This window comes from Plutella xylostella, chromosome 28 (genome assembly GCF_932276165.1).
Source record: "Plutella xylostella chromosome 28, ilPluXylo3.1, whole genome shotgun sequence".
In the NCBI taxonomy this organism is placed as follows: Eukaryota; Metazoa; Arthropoda; class Insecta; order Lepidoptera; family Plutellidae; genus Plutella; species Plutella xylostella.
Genome location: NC_064008.1, coordinates 8,263,962 through 8,282,730, shown reverse-complemented (window position 1 = coordinate 8,282,730; position 18,769 = coordinate 8,263,962). Strand labels below are relative to the sequence as shown.

Here is an 18,769-nt window from a genome sequence, read left to right as displayed (position 1 = left end):
ATAATCAGTGAAAAGGGCATTTAGTGAAGATATAAAATGAGTGCTAAATAATATATCGTATAAAGTGAATATACCCACGTAAAAAAAAAAAAAAAAAAAAATTAAAAAAAATTAGAGACATTAAGTTACTATAGGTACATGGTTAGTGCTGTTATATTGTGAATTATGCAGATTGATTAATTATTGTGCATCATAATGGTAAGTTATGTCGGAGGAATTATTTAAATTATGTCAGGAACTAAAAGAAATTAAAACTTATTTGATAAAAATAGGACCTACCCGGAGACAAGGTAGCATATTAAATAAAAAACTAGAAGAGTCGAGAAATATTTACTCTAAATATTTAATTGTGTCTGAAAAAATTACTTATGATATAAAGAAAGGATATTTAGGTCAAGATATTATTAAGTTGGTGAATAAATTGCTTGCAGATTTTGATTCCTTGTATAAGCAAGTATTACAATTGTGTAATCAAAGTGAAATTAATTTTGGAAGTAGTGGTAGTAGTGAAACTGTCACCATGTCTTCATTTGAACTTAAAACAGCGTTGAGTTTATTGCCAGTGATGACGGATGAGTTACATATTACGAGACAACTTATAGATGCCATCGAATACTATGAGACCACTCTAAAAGACACATCAAAACCTGAATTAATTAATTTCGTATTAAAAAGCCGTTTATCACAGTCTGCGAAATTGCGGTTGGCATTAAATTATGACAGTGTAAGTGAGCTAGTTAAAGACATGAAAAAGGTATTATTGCCTCAAAAATCGGCAACTTCGTTGCAAAATCAGTTACTCACGTGTAAACAAAATAACATGAGTTTAATTGATTACGGAAATAAAATAACTGAATTGTTTACCGAGCTGACCATATCTCAGTCAGACGGAAATGAAGAAAACTTTAAAGTTTTAAAACCGCTTAACGAAAAACAAGCTATTAAAAATTTTGCAGACGGATTACGTAATCGGCGGCTTAATACTATTATTTTGGCCAGAAATTATAACTGTTTAAAGGATGCCATACAAGCAGCCGTCGATGAGGAGGTATCGCATCAATCTACCTCCCAGGAAATGCTAACATTTCGTAATTCTACTAACTATTATGCCCATAATAATCGGTATTTCAGAAACCAGTCAACACGAGGACGATTCAATAGAGGCGGCTTCCATCATCATCATCAGCCGCAAGGAGCGTTCCATTCAAACAGAGGGTCTAACCAAAGGTTTCAGAGTCGCGGACGACACAGGGGCTTCATGCGGGGCTCACAGGGACGTAACGTTCAAGAAGGAGGTAAGTCCAACTATAATAATCACTATCGTGGAGGCAACAGGCCGCAACAACATAGACAAATTCACATGGTAACCGAACCAAACGAGCAGGAACAGGAGTCAGAATTTTTTCGTGACTAATAAGGAACAGATATTAGCGCATAATAATAGCATATGTTCTATTAGTTTGTCATGGCAAAATCAACCTTATACATGGTTAATCGACACAGGAGCTTCAATTTCAGCAATCAAGTCAAAACATATCTCGGGTAATATTCCAGTCCGAGCGGAAGATTTCTCTGTAAGCGGTATTGGAGGATCAATACGTGCAATCGGATCCGTTTATTTAGAATTAACGTCAGGCGTTCACCGTTTTGGTCACAGGTTCTATGTTTTTGACTCACTACCTTGTAAAGACGATGGAATTATCGGTAATGATTTCCTAACAAAATTTCAAGCTATTTTAAATTTGAATAAAAATACTTTAACATTATCTGAGTCACCAGAGAAAACAGTCGATTTAAAGATTCGAACTAACCACTGTCAAACTTCATATATTATACCTCCTAGGTCTGAATCCATACATTATATTTCAACCAATATTAATAACGATTGTGTCGTTTGCTCATCAGAAATACGTGACGGACTATACATTGCAAATACTGTAGTGAAACCAATAAATGGGGTCATACCAGTTTTAGTGTTAAACACAACCGAAGCTGAAGTTGAACTAGACAACATTACTCCAACCATACTAAATTTACAGGATTATGATGTATGCAGATTTGATAAAGTTGATACGAAGTCTAAAAGGGTGAAAGAATTATTTTCAATTTTAAATTTACAGCATTTAAATAAGGAGGAACGTTGGTCAATTGAAAGTCTCTGCGCGAAATTTTCAGATATATTTTATTTAACCAATGATAAAATAACAACAACAGAGTTATATAAACACACAATCTCTTTAAAAGAAAATACTGAACCAATTTTTACAAAACAATATAGGCTACCCTATTCGCAAAAATCTGAAGTAGACAATCAAATAACTAAAATGTTAGAAGATGGAACGATAGAACCAGCTAAAAGTGATTGGTCAAGTCCCATATTACTGGTGCCTAAAAAATCTACTAACGGAGATAAGAAGTGGAGGTTAGTTGTAGATTACCGTAAATTAAATAATGTAATACAAAACGATAAATTTCCCCTGCCGAACATCACTGAAATTTTAGACTCATTAGCAGGAAGTATATATTATACACATTTGGATTTATATCAAGGTTATTATTCCGTTACATTGGATCCTAAAAGCCGAAAGTACACTGCATTTGCATCAGGACAATATCAAATGACTCGATTACCCATGGGATTAAAAACTAGTCCCAGCGCTTTTTCAAGAATGATGAACATTGCCATGAGCGGTCTGAACCATGAAAAATGTTTACTATATTTAGATGATTTAGTCGTATTCGGTAGAAACCTTAATGAGCATAATAAAAACCTACTGGACGTATTTACCCGACTAAGAGAAGTAAATCTAAAACTCAACCCAGCTAAATGTAATTTTCTGAAAAAAGAAATTATTTATTTAGGCCATTGTGTATCAGGTGATGGTATCTTACCAGATCCATCTAAAATTGAAGTTGTTAAAAATTATCCCGTACCTACTAATTTAGATGAAACCAGAAGATTTGTTGCATTCACAAATTATTATCGGCGTTTTATTCCACAATTTGCTGAAATAGTCTATCCACTTAATAAATTATGTCGCAAAAACGTTACGTTTAATTGGGATAGTAAATGTCAAAATGCCTTTGAAAAACTTAAAGAGTGTATGATTTCACCACCTATACTACAATATCCCGATTTTTCGGAAGAAAACCAATTTGTATTACATACAGATGCTTCAGGCTACGCTTTAGGAGCAATTCTTTCAAATTCTAATGGTAAACCGGTAGCTTACGCAAGCCGAAGCTTGAATAAAGGGGAGAAAAACTACCCAACAATAGAAAAAGAGCTACTTGCTATTGTGTGGGGAGTCAAACATTTTAGGCCATATCTTTATGGACGTAGTTTCAAAGTAGTAACAGACCACAGACCATTGCTCTATTTGTTTAATATGAAGGACCCCAGTAGTCGGCTTATCAAATTTAGATTAGCTCTAGAAGAATATGATTTTTGTGTGGAATATCTCAAAGGAACCGACAATGCAGCTGCAGATGCTTTGTCAAGGTTAACCTTACATGATTTGAAAGAGATGAATGAAAGAATTATTCAGGTTATGACAAGACAACAATACAGAAAAATACAGGAGATGAAAGAAAGAGAATTGGATGATATTGTTTCTATCAATGAACGGCCTGATCAACCGAACGTGGTGGAAACTCATATCAAACCAAAAGAATGTGTAGAGTTACGTATGATAAACGTTAAAGACTATGAAAATATAATGAAGAAGAATTTAATTACAGAGGAAAATAATATATTTGCTTACGTAAGTAGTAAACAGACAATATATATTAATCCAGCATCTCGATCACAATGGACGCGAGCCGACTTTGTGAGAGAGCTAGGAAAGTTTTGTGAATTGTTGAAAATAGATGAAATATATTTAATAAAAGAAGCAAATAATAAAAGTTTTGTAGAAAAAATAATAAAAGAAGTGAAAGAAAATAAAAAATGGACCGGTCCCCGTTTTTGTGTTTTAAATAGTGTAGAAAGAATTGAAGATAAAGATGATAAAAGGTGCATACTTAACGATTTTCATCTTTTGCCCACAAGTGGCCACGCGGGCAAAAGACGAATGCTAAATAATATAAAGAAATACTATTATTGGAATGGGTTAGAAAAAGATGTCACTGATTTCGTAAAACGTTGCAGTCATTGTCAAAAACAAAAACAAACAACTATTATAAAAGAGCCTATGGTAATAACGACTACTGCGAAGACAGCATTTGATAAGATCTATTTAGATATTGTTGGACCACTAGAAAAGGATGACAATAATTACAGTTATATTTTGAGCATTCAATGTGAATTATCAAAATTTATCGAAGTATTTCCATTAATTACCAAAAGTACAAATGAGGTAGCTAAAACGTTAGTCAACAATTTTATTCTAAAACATGGTATACCTAAAGAAATATGTACGGATAGAGGAACAGAATTTATGTCAGCAGTAATGAAAGAAGTCTGTGATCTTCTTCACATAAAAAAGTTAAATTCCACCGCTTACCACCATCAAACTATAGGATCTCTTGAGAATTCACATAAACATTTAGGTTCATTTTTACGGATACAAACTGACAACCATCCAGAAACATGGAGTTCATGGTTGCCATACTGGAGTTTTGCATACAACACCTCAGTACACTCCGAAACAAAATTTACCCCGTTTGAGTTAGTCTATGGTAAGAGGTGCAATTTACCTACTAATTTATGTAAACAGGTGCAACCACTTTATAACAGTGACCATTATCCTTATGAATTACGATTCAGACTACAAGTATCCCAAAAAGAAGCTCGTGAAAATTTGATTCAAAGTAAAATAATAAGAAAGAATAAATATGATGTTTATACAAATAGTGTCAAATATAAAGAAAATGACTTGATTCTCGTTAAGAATGAAACTGGCAGTAAACTCGACAGCTTATATTTAGGACCTTATAAAGTTGTAAAAGACGAATCACCAAATGTTATTATAGAAAAGGATGGAAAATTAGATAGTATACATAAAAATCGAACGAAGTTATATTTAACTAAGTAATTAATCCCCTTGTATCTTTCTACTTATGTTATCACTTATAGAGGTAATAACCATATTAAAGTGTTATGTTGTAAGCATACATGTAGCCGCATATAATCAAACCTTTATTATATTCATGTGTATTGTGAAGTGTAAGCAATGTAATCAATATTCGATATAAAAATAAAATAAACTATACCTATTTTATTTTATTTTACCCCTGCGTGGGTAATGTAGTGGTATACCTAAAGCATATCTTTAAATATTCATGTTTACTCCAAAATAAACTAGTCTTAATCGAGCCTTTGTTTCATTAATACCTCCGCCATCCTTACAGGCGCAGGACCGACTGCTTTACATGCCCATCCGACAGCATGGAGCGTTTCACTGTTTCGGACATCAGGTGATCAGCCTTCTATGTCCTAACCAAACTTAGAACCACAATTTAGAAACACAAATTGATGGTCCCACCCGGGAATCGAACCCGGGACCTCTGGGTCATGAAGCGAAGCTTCTACCACTAGACCACAGAGGCAGTTATGAAATAAGAAGATTATGAGGGTTGCTGCGCTAACTACGACTCTATCACGTTGCGTTAAAATTACCGATTGCATGACGTGAAGTACTTAATGATGTTTGAATGAATATTTATTTACTACCTTGTAAAACGAAACTGTAAATCTTGAACTAAGGGTTTTGGGTCCAATTCGATGATCCTACGAGCCCCGCACCAAACGTCAAACCAATTCACAGAGCAGTGACAAACGCACATAAGGCGCCATTTACACTCTCATTACCGCGTTTTATTTTTAATTAAACCCGAAGCGAGTGTGTACACTGCTTTAGGTGGCTTTTGTGAACGCATGAATGGGATATGCGATAGCTAGATTAGGGAGTCATTCACGTACTAACTCCAATAAATAAATGGAAAAAGAATATTTTTTATAGAGTTATTTGTGAGTGAGAGTAACTTATGAGTTTATGATATAAGTTACAAATATTTATCACAATAGTTAAATATGGATCGGTTCAAACATTATAGAACAGTATAAGTATATTCACGAGTAAAAATCATAACACGCCTCAATTCAGTCCCAATAACCAACACTAAAACTTTTGAACGGCTAAGCCTTTTTTGATAAAATATCGCTAAGAACTCTCGGGTTAACAAATTAACTATGATGACCCAAAAAAAACGAAAATCGGTTCAGCCGTCTGGGAGCTACACTGCTATAGACATACTTAAACTCATAACACCCCTCTTTCCTCGCCGGATAAAAACCACGTAAGCAACTTCTCTTATCCACCAAACCGACGTTACCATAAAGGCCAGCGCCTGGCACACATTTCTCAACGTCCCTAGCCATATATTAGTTATTATTTAGTTAGCGTCGACGTAATCTAATTTGCCTAATGCACCCCCCCACAGGGTAGGCAGGGGGGCGATGTCGCAACGCATTAGTTTGAGGGAAAAAAGGATGCATGCTTTTTGAGTAAAGAGAGTTATGGTATGGGGTTGCCGTGTGTGGCTTGCTTATAATACGTGTGCTTTTTACTTTCTGATTGTATGGATGGTATTGTTGGTTAGTGAAAGATATAAGGTAAAATGTGAGTTATACTCTATACGTGCGTTTATTTATAATAGACGTAAGTTTACTTAGAGGTTCGAACGCAGGCGATACAACTAAGATCGTGAAAAATATTTGTCACAATAACCCAAGAGTTACACATCTATTTCAAACCATAAAATAATTATATAAAGTCTGTCTTGTACTACTGTAGGTAAGTAACAAATAACAAATGTATTCCAATGTATGCAGGCATATCGGACATAGTCAGACATTTAGGACATTTCGCTGTATATTATGTAGGCCCAAATGTAATAAGGTCGAGCTAAAGATCGCATCCAGTGGCGTGCTTTGGGAGAGGCCTACGTCCAGCAGTGGACTGCTATAGGCTGATGATGATGATGAAATGTAATAAGGAGCCCAAATGTAGTTTTTTTTTCTAGAACATCCCAAAACCAAATATTTATACCTATCTAAAGAAACACTTTCTCTAAAAACCGTACAAAGAAAGCACACGAAACATCGAGGGCGCGAGATAGTGCATTAGACAAATTGCATTAGTTTGTGCACCGAAACTAAATAACCGAATGGAACGGGTGTTTTAAGAGGGGTCGACAGTGTTTTGTTAATCATTATAGGTGTTTTTTCTTCAATGTGTTTATATAGGAATTCCTTTTATTTCAATGTTATGGCTAAAAAAGTTGTAAGTTTCTATAATTGTTGTAATTGGCGAAACTGAAATTTTCGCATTTGTAGTCTAGTATCCAGTCCGAGTTATACACAGCTGACCAGCTTTACCTTACTATAAACACATATGGGAACCTTCCTCTTCAATCACTCTATCTATTAAAAAAACCGCAACCAACTCCGTTGCTAACTTTTAAAAATATAGACGTATAAATACAGACGCACAGACTTGCATCACTACTATACATAGTCAAATCGGTTGCGAGCAGAAGTAGGCTGCTGCAAGGACAATATTTGCAAGTGGGGCCGCAAGTTGGTACCAACCTGTGCGACTGTGGTCCGACCGCCCCTCAGACTATGGAGCATTTACTCTCCTGTCCCCTGTGCCCTTCCGCCTGCACTCGGGAAGACTTACTCCAGGCCATCCAGAATGTTATCAAAGTTACTTCTTTTTGGACAAATTTAAATTTTTGCATGTTCGCTGATACGAAAGAAGAAGAAGAAGACACTCACAGTATGAGCCGGTGCGCTCGAAGCTTCGCTTCACAACCCAGAGGTCCCGGGTTCGACCCCGGGTGGGACCATCAATTTGTGTTTCAAAATAGTGGTTACGATATAATAACCTCAACACCTGTTGTCTGAAACAGTGAAACGATCCATGCTGTCGGATGGGCATGTAAAGCAGTCGGTCCTGCGCCTAGCTCTCTCCAGTCGTGTCGGTCAATCCATCCCATAGAACTATGAGAGTGATGGAACAGAGAGCTCCTGTGTACTGCGCACACGCTTGGACACTATAACCTACTCCTGCGTAGATGGCTGATCTCAAATGAGATAGTTCTTCGTGGTCGAAATTCGACTAGGAGTACATCATATACACACATCACATACAGACACACAGACTGGCATCACTCACAGTATGAGGGGGTGCGCGCGTGCCCGCATGCAGGCCACGTGGGCCCGCTCGCTGTCTCCAGACGAGGCCAGCAGCCGCGTCCCGCACAGCACCGCGTCCACACAGATGGAGAGACAGTCGCACAGCTGTTTGGCCAGCTCGAGCGTCTGCCGGTCGGAGAGGTCGCGCTCCTGCTGACAAATTGATGTAGGGTTTAGAATTGTGACGAGCGAATAATGTACCTAGTGGTTAGCGACTTATACTATGTCCATCTTATTAATGCTTTTTTTGACATTCGAAATCCCATAGATATTTGATGACTGCAAAGGAAAATCAACTTTACTTGCTAACGAATGTCAAAAAAGCATTAATAAGATGGACATAGTATAGTTACGCCGTAGGTATTTTAGGCATTACAGCCACCTTAAAAGCTAAATGCGGAAAATTAGCTACAGAGTCTCCAGATAGATGCCTAATAACAATAAGAATATTTGATTCCAACTGTAGATAGAATATGATTATGTGTCAGTCAAATTTAACAAGTTGGGTGTGAAAATATTAACATAAATAAATCGCTACGAGCATAGATATAAAACTATCACTCTTATCTATTCCAGATAACATCCAGTAATAATCCAAGTGATCAAAGGCCGTTATTATAGCTGATATTTTTGACAAGTCTATACTAATAGCCTGCTTTTCTAAGGTGCTATTAGACGGAGAAACACATGAGGTACCAGAAAGCATCATGTGCAACGAAACTACTGGTTTAAACAAATGAACTCCCTTCTTTTACCCGTTGCGAAGATAGCGTTGTCGGAGTCTAGGAAAACTAGGTACATGGTTAGTAGAGGCATAAAATAAAGAGTACTGATATGGTACTACTGTACTTGTTATTCTATGGTAGAGGTGTACAATCGGTGAACGAAAACATTTATTTCAAGCTCGAACCCATCAAAGCGACTAACTCAAAAAACACAAGGCTATCGAAGCATTCGCGACCGAATGGCGTAGTGGTTAGTGACCTGACTACTGAGCCGATGGTCCCGGGTTCGATTCCCGGCTGGGGCAGATATTTGTTTAAAGACAGATATTTGTACTCGGGTCTTGGGTGTTGATATTCATATTTAGTATCTATCTATCTATATATTTGTGTAGATATATCAGCTGTCCGACACCCATAACACAGGTTCTGCCTAGCTTGGGGTCGGATGGCCGTGTGTGAGATGTCCCCACATATTTATTTATTTATTTATTTTATTATTCGCCTATAAAGGTGACAAGTCTAGCCGTAGTATATACCTACCTAGTATATACCTACATTCCCCGATAGTACTACCTAGTAGGTATGTACCTACTACGGCGATGGTACAGTACATAGGTCTCTATAGAATTACGAGTCGAGGTGAAAAGGTGCGGGGTGCCATTAGGACCGTGCTCTGTTTGTAGCGAGGCGTAGTAGTGGGCGAGTAACTTGAGCCAGTTGACTTGCTTGGTGGTTGAAAATACCATAGCGGCCGACCTACCCGAAGTCTATTGTCCAATGGGTAACAGGATCAAGTGCCAATACCTGATTAAGTTTAATGGGGACACTATGAGTCTTTGTCTTTGTAGCACTTTTGTATTTTTTTTCTTTCTTTCTTGATAATTTCTGACGCAGATGTGTTTGGTTTATATTTTCTTTGTTGAGTTAGCGTCGCTAGACCGTGGTGATTACCCGACGATAGAAGTGCAGACTCGTCTCGGTGCGACTCGGGTAGTCACCACGGTCTAGCGATGATTCCGCCAGCTTATCATCGCAAGTCGCAATGGAATCGCAACTCAAAATATCACCGTGTGGAGACCTTCCATGAGAGTATATAGAAATGCGGGACACGGCGATAGCATCGTCGGGATTTCCTGAGGTGAAAAGGTTCACCTAAGTTTAAAGTAGGGTTTACACGTTAAGATGCTACGCTCTACGCTATAAAAAAGAGCAGATTGGCTATCGTTGTCTGAGGGCTCTTCGATCACGTGTTTCATTTCCAATGAGTAAAATAACTCGGTAATATCTGAGATAGCATTACCTTAATTTTGGCTCTAAGTACAGGTTGACTTTTAAGTTGTAATATACAGATCTTTCCAGATAGTCGTTTTAGTAAGGACTATTTTGTTGTTATCTAAACTAAGGGTAGTTTTATTTTAACGTTTATACATATTCTTGGCTCTATCCTGTGGTCTATAATTATAGTTAGAAATACATGTTATTTCTCCTATATATACGAACATTAAGCGTTTTACTCCTCGAGCCATCTATAATCCTTACAATCTGCTCTTGACATTAAAATACGTGTACTGTCAAATTGTTTCATATTTTACTTTCAAGTGAACTCGCCCGTCACAACGCGGCCACGGCGTGCATTAGCGCTGCTTTTAGGGCGCCACCCACTTACACGCTAGGGCTGCCACTGCGAGTTTATACAGGGTGGAATTTTATCAGTAACGTTCCCGTTGCTAAATTAATATACCCATCATACTGAGCAAGTTATAGGTAAGTTTACGTGATCAACTTTCAAATAGTGACAAAAATTCAGCACCAATGCAACAATGAAGTCTTTTAGCAGAAACTTGCACTTTTATGACGATTTTGATATTTATAAACTCCAATCCTATATAGAACAATCATCACGAATCCTATATAGAACCATCATTTCTTTCTTTCTTTCTTTTCTTTCAAAACTCCACACTATTCTCATTTTAAAACTCATTAAAGTCGACACAAGTGGCAACCCTACATCTAAAAGGCGTCATTCGTCAGCGGCGCACAACCAGGCGTCCACAGTTCAGAATTTCGGTTAAAATGTTCACCGGAATTATTATTATTATTAAGGAGACTCATTTTCACACAACGCGCTTTCATGAAAAAGCTCTCCTCTTTATGTCACTCGGGAAATGTGGATGGAGCGGAGAGATTTCATTTCATTTCATTTCAAAACAAATTTCGTGCGACTTAGTTGCGGAACCTGCGGATAATAAAAAGGGGTAAAAATAAAAGCTCGTACTGAAATAACTAACCTTTCGACATATAGTCGAGTCTTCTTAAAATAGTATTTTTACGACAGACTATAAATATTGCCTGTTTATTGTTTATTGTGTGGACAAATATTCAACTCTTGACTTAGTTACGTTCGTTAGAGTCATACTTTACGAAAACTTCGTAAGAGCAAGCAATATCTCCCACTATACTATGTAGGTACTTAAATATTTTCTATTTAACTTTACACACTAACAAGATATTTCATAAATAAACAGCACAATCCAATCTGTTAGACCAACCATGTATGCTCTACTAAAATACATCAATAAAGCTCCCAAAACTAATTCCCTTTACCCTTTACGCAATACCACAAAAAAACACAGCGACCATAAACAAGACTAACTAAATGAAAACTTTTCCTAAACGAGATTACGTCAGTAACCTTCGGTTGTCAACCCCTGATTGAGATGAGCACATCAAAATTAACCGGCTGGAAAACAGCACCAAAGGTTGCCTACCCCTTTTGGCGTAAGTGAAAAAGTTTGCAAATTTCGGAAATACAACGGTCGAGTTATTTTTATGGTCGATACAAAGAAATCGTAAAATTTTGATAAGTAAATATAAATAAATTGGTAGGGACTTTCACTGTAATAGCCAAAAATTAAACTAGGTTTAAAGTGTGTCTGAACTCTGAATTTCATATCGTAGTCGAAATTATTTATTTTGATAAATTTTATTTTGATATGTATCTTTGTTCTTGAAGATCAAACAACATCCTAATATATATTTTATGTAATTCGTACGTTCAAGTTGATAATTTTACGAAATCTGTTCAGCCACCCAAAAGCTATGCTCTAACGCCATCTAATATTCCGCAACTTAATCTGCATCTTGCCTACGACACTACCACGCCATGTATTAACTATTTACTCACCAATATTAGCATACCAAACAATGTGATTTAATGCACGCAGTTATTATTTAAGCGGAAGAAAGATATTTTATCTTATTACCTACAATTTCTCTCACAACTACCGCCATCTATTTACCAAGTTACTCACCCACTGCTTTCACAGCAATCTAGAAACTGTACCGTGCACTTTACTCACCTCGCTACACTAGCGCCATCTAGTTTAATTTGGTGCGACACTACCGCCATCTAGTTTTAATTACTATTAATAATTCAGTGTTTTTACTTCCCACAACATCTCTACCGCCATCTTTTAACCAAGTGTCTTCATGTTATGTTTTTTTTATTTTCTTCATTATTGCGTTAGGTTTATCCTGTTCGATACTTCAAATACATAGTAAATAAATTAACCAAGCAACTCACCAAAACAACACTCAGAAGTGTGACTTGGTGCACGCAATTATTAGTACACAGGAAGAAGCCGGCCGCCATGGGGCAGGCCGATATCACCGCACCGATCATCTGCACCGCCACTGTGAGGGTTCTGGGAAGAGAGTTGTGGGGTTAGAATAAAATGTTAGACTTGGAGCTAAGAAGTACCGGGAACTGCCGATAGATGGCTGTGGAAACGCAAAATGCAAGAAATGTATGTAGGACTGTTTTTAGCGACTGACGGTAATCTGACTAGCTAATCCTTTCACCAAGGCAAGGTCATAAACCCTAGAATTTTAATGTTCTTCACCATCACACAGTCATGTAGTATGCTGTACCCTTATATTAACACATCCTATAATATAATACTATATACAGGCTACTTTATATCCCGTAATTCCCACGGGAAAAGATGTTAAAGTGAAGCGAAGCTAGTGGGGGAAAATTTTAGTTTGCAGTATTATGGGTGGCTTGTACAACAAAGTTAATCAAAATTAAATCTATGACCTCTTGCTCTGACATTATACTGCGAGAGCAAGAGACAAACTATTTAATTTTGATTAACTTTGTTATGAAAGTCACCCTAAATAAAACACAAATACATACTTGGTGGTAATCTTCCCCTGCGACTCCGGCATCAAGGCTATGACTAGTATGTAGCTGAGCACTTCTAGACCGTTCAGCAGGATGTCTTGGTGTTCCTGAAATATACAGTTGACTGTAGAGATGAACCGTTGGGGTAGAACATTTCTTGAGTGGAGACCACGAACAGAGGGCCTATCACGGGATAACGTGGCAATTCGATACTACACAAACATATGGAAAAAAAACAGCATCAACGTAGTCACTTTTGGAACTAACAAATTTGCCTTACATTTTGACAGTGACAGTTGGCGATACGCAACGTAAACGGAGGTTCGAAAATTATGTAATCGCTGCACAGGCAAACACAGCGTGGGACGCCCTCCGGTAAAGACGGCATTAAATATTATGTCTATCTCTTTCTGTCCGCATACTGTCAAAGCAACTCAATAAAGTTTCTTTCTGCAACTCAGCGTTAGTCATATTTAAAGTATCGACTGTACTACCACTAAAATTATTAGATGTTTGACTATATCGAATGCATTATCGTATATACAGTTAGAAAGACTCTATGTATGTTTAGATGCATGACTATATCGAAAGCATTATCCTTTTACAGTTAGAAAGACTCAATGTCCTAAATACATAATAATAATTTAAAAAACATACCTTATCAAGCCTAGACACGGCTATATGCAATTCATTGACATGTTTCTCTAGCGCTTTCCAGTCCACATAGTCAAAAGCCATTTGTAACTCCCTTTCCTTACGCCTTCTTTCACTTTTAGAGCTAATTTTGCTCAAATCACTTATAGAACTAGCCAGAGAAGATTCTTTGCTCAATTTTCTCAAAAAACTGTCATTCTGGTCTTGTCTAGACGTGCTAGGTCTCTGATAATCTTTTGCGTTAGTGTTTCTGTTATTTTTCCTGTTGTTTTTCCCGGATTTTGGTTCATCGAATCCATTTGTTAGTTGCCAGTCGTTCTTTCCTTTAAATTTCTTTGAATTCGTGCTAGCTTCATTACTCTTAAAGTGTGGTCCATTTGTGTTACTAGTTACTTCGTTTGTGCTACTTTGCTTTTGTTTGCCTTTGGATTTCTTCGCTACAGGTACTTTAGGTATAGCTCCAGTGCTACTGGTCACTCCATTTGTGCTAGTACTTGATTCATTATTACTACTAGTTGTATCCCCATTAGTGGTATTCGTCACTTCATTTGTCTTACTAGACGGTTCATTTGTGTTACTATTTGCTCCATTTGTGTTACTATTTACTGCATTTGTGTTAGTTTGTTTGCCTTTACCTTTACCTTTCTTTCCTTTCGCCATAGAAGCATTAGGACCATTTGTGCTAGACGAACCTTCATTTGTGGGACCATTGGCATTATTTGTAGTAGTTTGGGTTTCAGCTATGCCATTTGTGACAGTGTTAGTGTTGTCATGATTATCGTTACCATCAGAAGGTTTCTTCTTCTTCTTGTTAGATTTTTTATCGCCATCAGGTTCATCTGATTGTTTACTTGTACCAGCAATTCCATTTGTTTTTGGCTCAGAGTTGCCAGCTGAAGCTTTGCTACTATTTTCTCCGGTTTTCTCCACACTAGTTGGATCTGAATTATCAGTAGCTGTTTCATTTTCTGATTTCTCTGTTCCATTAACCAATGCTTGTTGAGCGTTATTCTTCTTCTTTTTCTTCTTCTGAGAAGCAACAGAATACTCTGTCCTGACATTTTCAGGTCTATGGTTTTGTTCGTATGTTTTTATACACAGACTGCCCTGTTTACACTCGTTATTTATAGTTCTGAATTGTTCATCGCTATCTTTTCTGACAAGTTTATTTTTCTTTTTATTATTTTTGTTGACTTGTTGATTTTTGTTTTCCTCTTGATTTTTGGCCCCTTTTTGGTTGTTGCCTTTTTCATTTTCTTTGTTATCTTTATTTGTTTGAGCTTCTTCATTCTTTTGTTCGTTTTTGTTATTATTGATTCTGAACTCCATGGGTACTAGATGTTCTATAGTGTTATTGATCACCGTCAGACACCTGTAGACCCTGTTAGTTTCAGGCATAGAGCTGTAGTAGTCCAATGGTTCTACATCTTCCGCGTTCATCTCTTCGAATTCCCTTCCCCTGGAAAGATAACAGCTACATTTAGATACCAATATCGAATCTCACATAAACAAGATGTTTCAAAAGTAGTTCAGCAAACCGAAACGGGTCACTACTACTAACAAAATGTGTCCAGAATGACCGGCTACCCTACCACCACCGGTCAAAATTGACATAGTTTGTATGCATACAAAAGATAAGCGATGCTGCTTAGTAAATTGCAAATATGGGTAGTAAATTTACACAAATGTATGTACTTTGTCGGTGGTAGCACAGAATAATAACTAGTACCAGTACAGAAGTCCATCTTCGCAATGGCTTTCAAAGAAATATGACTCCATCCCATAAATAATAAGATCTAATTTAGATCGCGTTCCAGCCGCACACGTTTTTATTTACTTACCTACCAATTTATTTTTGAGGGAATATGCGCCTTATTTCACTGGACTACGGTGCATAATAAGTTATACGTTGTTATACGCATTGAAAAAGAAGCCACCTTAGGGTTGCCTCAGCACCACAGACTACAACGTTTACTAACCAACAACGGACTGAGTTTGTAAAAAGAATGTCATGATTTTAATACAAAATTAATTTGAATTTAGAATACAAAGCTATTCCAAACTTATTTTCTATTGGAAATGACTAGTTAAAGCTATGGCAATTTCATTAGTTAAAGACCTATTCATAGATCTATCATTTGAAGTAAAAGAAAGAGGTAGATAGGAGCCTATATCTACCTAAACGACGGACGGACTTGACGGTCGAATGGCGTAGTGGTTAGTGGCCCTGACTGATATGCCGAAGGTCCCGGGTTCGATTCCCGGCTGGGGCAGATATTTGTTTAAACACAGATATTTGTTCTCGGGTCTTGGATGTGCCCGTAAAATGGCAATAGGCCCACCCCCTATTACATTGGGACTAACATAACACTCTGGCGAAAAGTGGGTGCAGCAATGCACCTCTGCCTACCCCGCAAGGGAGTACATTAGTACAAGGCGTGAGTGCGTGTTTTTTTTTTTGGTTAATCACTTACGCGTCAAGCAGTTTCTGCCGGATCTTCCTCGCTCGCTTCCTCATGTTCCTCTGTCTCTCTCGCTCTCTGTTCTCTTCTATTCGTTTCTTGATCAAGTCTTCTTCTGTCGTCGGCTGCTCTTGGGTCTCTGATGTTGTCTGTTGAGGGAATAATAACTTTATGTTATTTTGAATACGTAAATGAATAATAATAAGTTTAACTTTTACTAATTAGTTAATCTGTTATGTTTTGCAATTTTACTAAATAATTAAAGAAATGTATTATAAATTGTATGGTGAAAACTAAATTTCAATTTACTTTTGTTAAAAATAATGAAACTCCGTACAAACGTACAATAACTGCTACAAAACATCGTGATTGATGTCAAAACAATTTCAATAAGTCGTTTTTTGTCAAAATTCTTTGATAAAAAATCGACTTATTGGTTTTATAATCTTATCTTCCAATTTCAGGTGGCCCATAGTGTCTGGATTCGAGGCCAGGAACCGAGTGTTGTGGCGTTTCTCGACAGTCAATTTTGGCCAGTATAACCTTCCTAACCTATTATAAGGTAAAAACCCCTTACCGGCACCCTAGGCGCAGTAGCCTTAGTCCTTATAGCTTGCAAATGCTTCTCCAGTCTCTGTTCACTGGCTTCCTGCTTGCACTGGATTCTCGACCTTAAGAAAGAAAGAAAGAAAGAAAACATTTATTTGACACAATGAACAACAAAAAAGGAAGAAAGAAAGAAAAAGAATACAACAAAAAATAATAACAATACAGGAATAATACAATAGAACAAATAAACAAACTAGGTTGCTGTCCAAAGCGTCAAATCGGCACCAGCTCAGCATGTGCTGGTTTTCAGCTGGCCCTTAATATTGGTGACCTCAGTCACGAACGCGTGGTAGGTATATATATGTATGTATGTATAATAATAATGATGGGTTGTGTTGTGTGTAAGTGTGGTATGTGTGGTATGATGAGGTAGTTAGATAAGTATAAAGTACCTTAGTGCGTCCACTTCTTGTTCGGCCAACGCGTCCAGTGCTGCCTTGCGGGTCTTGTAGCCCTCGGCCTGGGGGTATAAGATAGTAAATGGTTAGAACATATAGTAATTGTAAACTAGTTATCTATACGTTTGCCTCTTATTGGTAGATACGAGGGCTACACCGAAAAGATCGGGAATAGAATACTTAGGAATAAATTAGAGTGAAACCTTTTTGGTGTATCAAATGTAGTGTTTTTTCAAACATAATTCCATTTTCGAATTTTAAAAAAAGTAAAAAATAAAAGAGTATTGACCATTTGAATTTGACAAGTCGGGTGTCAAGAAGTTAGTTTCGCGCTGGGTGCCCCACCGTTTGACCGAGGAACAAAAGTCGGCTCGTGTTAATTGGTGTCGATCTGCTCTGCAACGGTTCAATGGAGGCAGTTCAAATGCTGTCTACAATATCGTCTCTGGTGATGAATCGTGGATTTATTCATATGAGCCCGAAAGAAAACATCAATCGGCAGTTTGGGTCTTCGAAGGTGAGGTCAAGCCAACAAAAGTTATTCGCTCACGCAGCGTGTCGAAAAAAATGGTCGCTTCGTTTGTATCGAAAACTGGCCATGTGGCTACGATTCCATTACAAGAACAAAGGACGGTTACTGCTGATTCGTACACAACAGTTTGTTTGCCGGAAGTCGTAAGAGAACTTCGTAAAACTAACCCGAATCGTCGTATAATCCTTCACCACGATAATGCAAGCTCTCATACCGCTCGCAAAACAAGAACGTTATTAAATATGGAAAACGTGGAGTTGATGGACCATCCTCCGTATAGCCCTGATCTGAGCCCCAATGATTATTTTACATTCCCAAGAATTAAAGATATGCTACGTGGTCAACGGTTTAGCGGCCCAGAAGAGGCGGTCGAAGCTTACAAATCAGCTGTTTTGACAGTATCCACTTCAGACTGGAATTACTGTTTCAATGATTGGTTTAATCGAATGAAAAAGTGCATTGAATGTCACGGAGACTACTTTGAAAAACAATAAAAGTAAATAATATTATGATATCTTTGTACTTTTTTCTATTCCCGATCATTTCGGTATCGCCCTCGTAGGCGACATACTCAAGAAGAGCCAAATAAGGAGTTTCCGAAACCGACGTGCGTGTATGAAGAGACTAATGAATGTGGAGGAAGCGAAAAAAGTAATTCAGGACCGTGGCACGTGGAGATCCATAGTCTCTGCCTACCCCTCTGGGAGACAGGCGTGAGCATATGTATGTACAGTTCCCCAAAATTGATAATGCACATTTTTTTTTTTCTTATTTAATGGCCACTTGCGATCGGTCCTGAGACCATAAGCAGGTATTTTCTGTGAGCGTCAAGAGATAATGCACATAGAAATCTTCGTCATTGTTCGGCAACGGTCGTATTCCCGAGCGTTAGAAAACTATTATGTATTTAGAGTGGTTAAGTGCATTTTCTTCATGAAATTTTAGTAGAATTATGTAATTGGTGCTAAAAGAGATAATTGATTTATCAGTAACGAAATTT

The 18,769-nt window shown here is 37.4% G+C and overlaps 1 protein-coding gene across 1 annotated transcript in view; it reads right to left on the bottom strand.

Moving 5' to 3' along the window:
* Positions 1–18,769, bottom strand: part of LOC105390166 — a 65,905-nt gene that overhangs the window by 29,662 nt on the left and 17,474 nt on the right. Inside the window, exons 10-16 of the mRNA XM_048631205.1 lie at positions 17,232–17,299; positions 16,808–16,901; positions 16,243–16,379; positions 13,772–15,227; positions 13,127–13,221; positions 12,512–12,632; positions 8,184–8,353 (exon numbers count right to left, since the gene is read on the bottom strand). Of these exons, the coding sequence (XP_048487162.1) occupies positions 8,184–8,353; positions 12,512–12,632; positions 13,127–13,221; positions 13,772–15,227; positions 16,243–16,379; positions 16,808–16,901; positions 17,232–17,299 (2,141 nt within the window). The remainder of the gene's footprint in view (positions 1–8,183; positions 8,354–12,511; positions 12,633–13,126; positions 13,222–13,771; positions 15,228–16,242; positions 16,380–16,807; positions 16,902–17,231; positions 17,300–18,769) is intronic.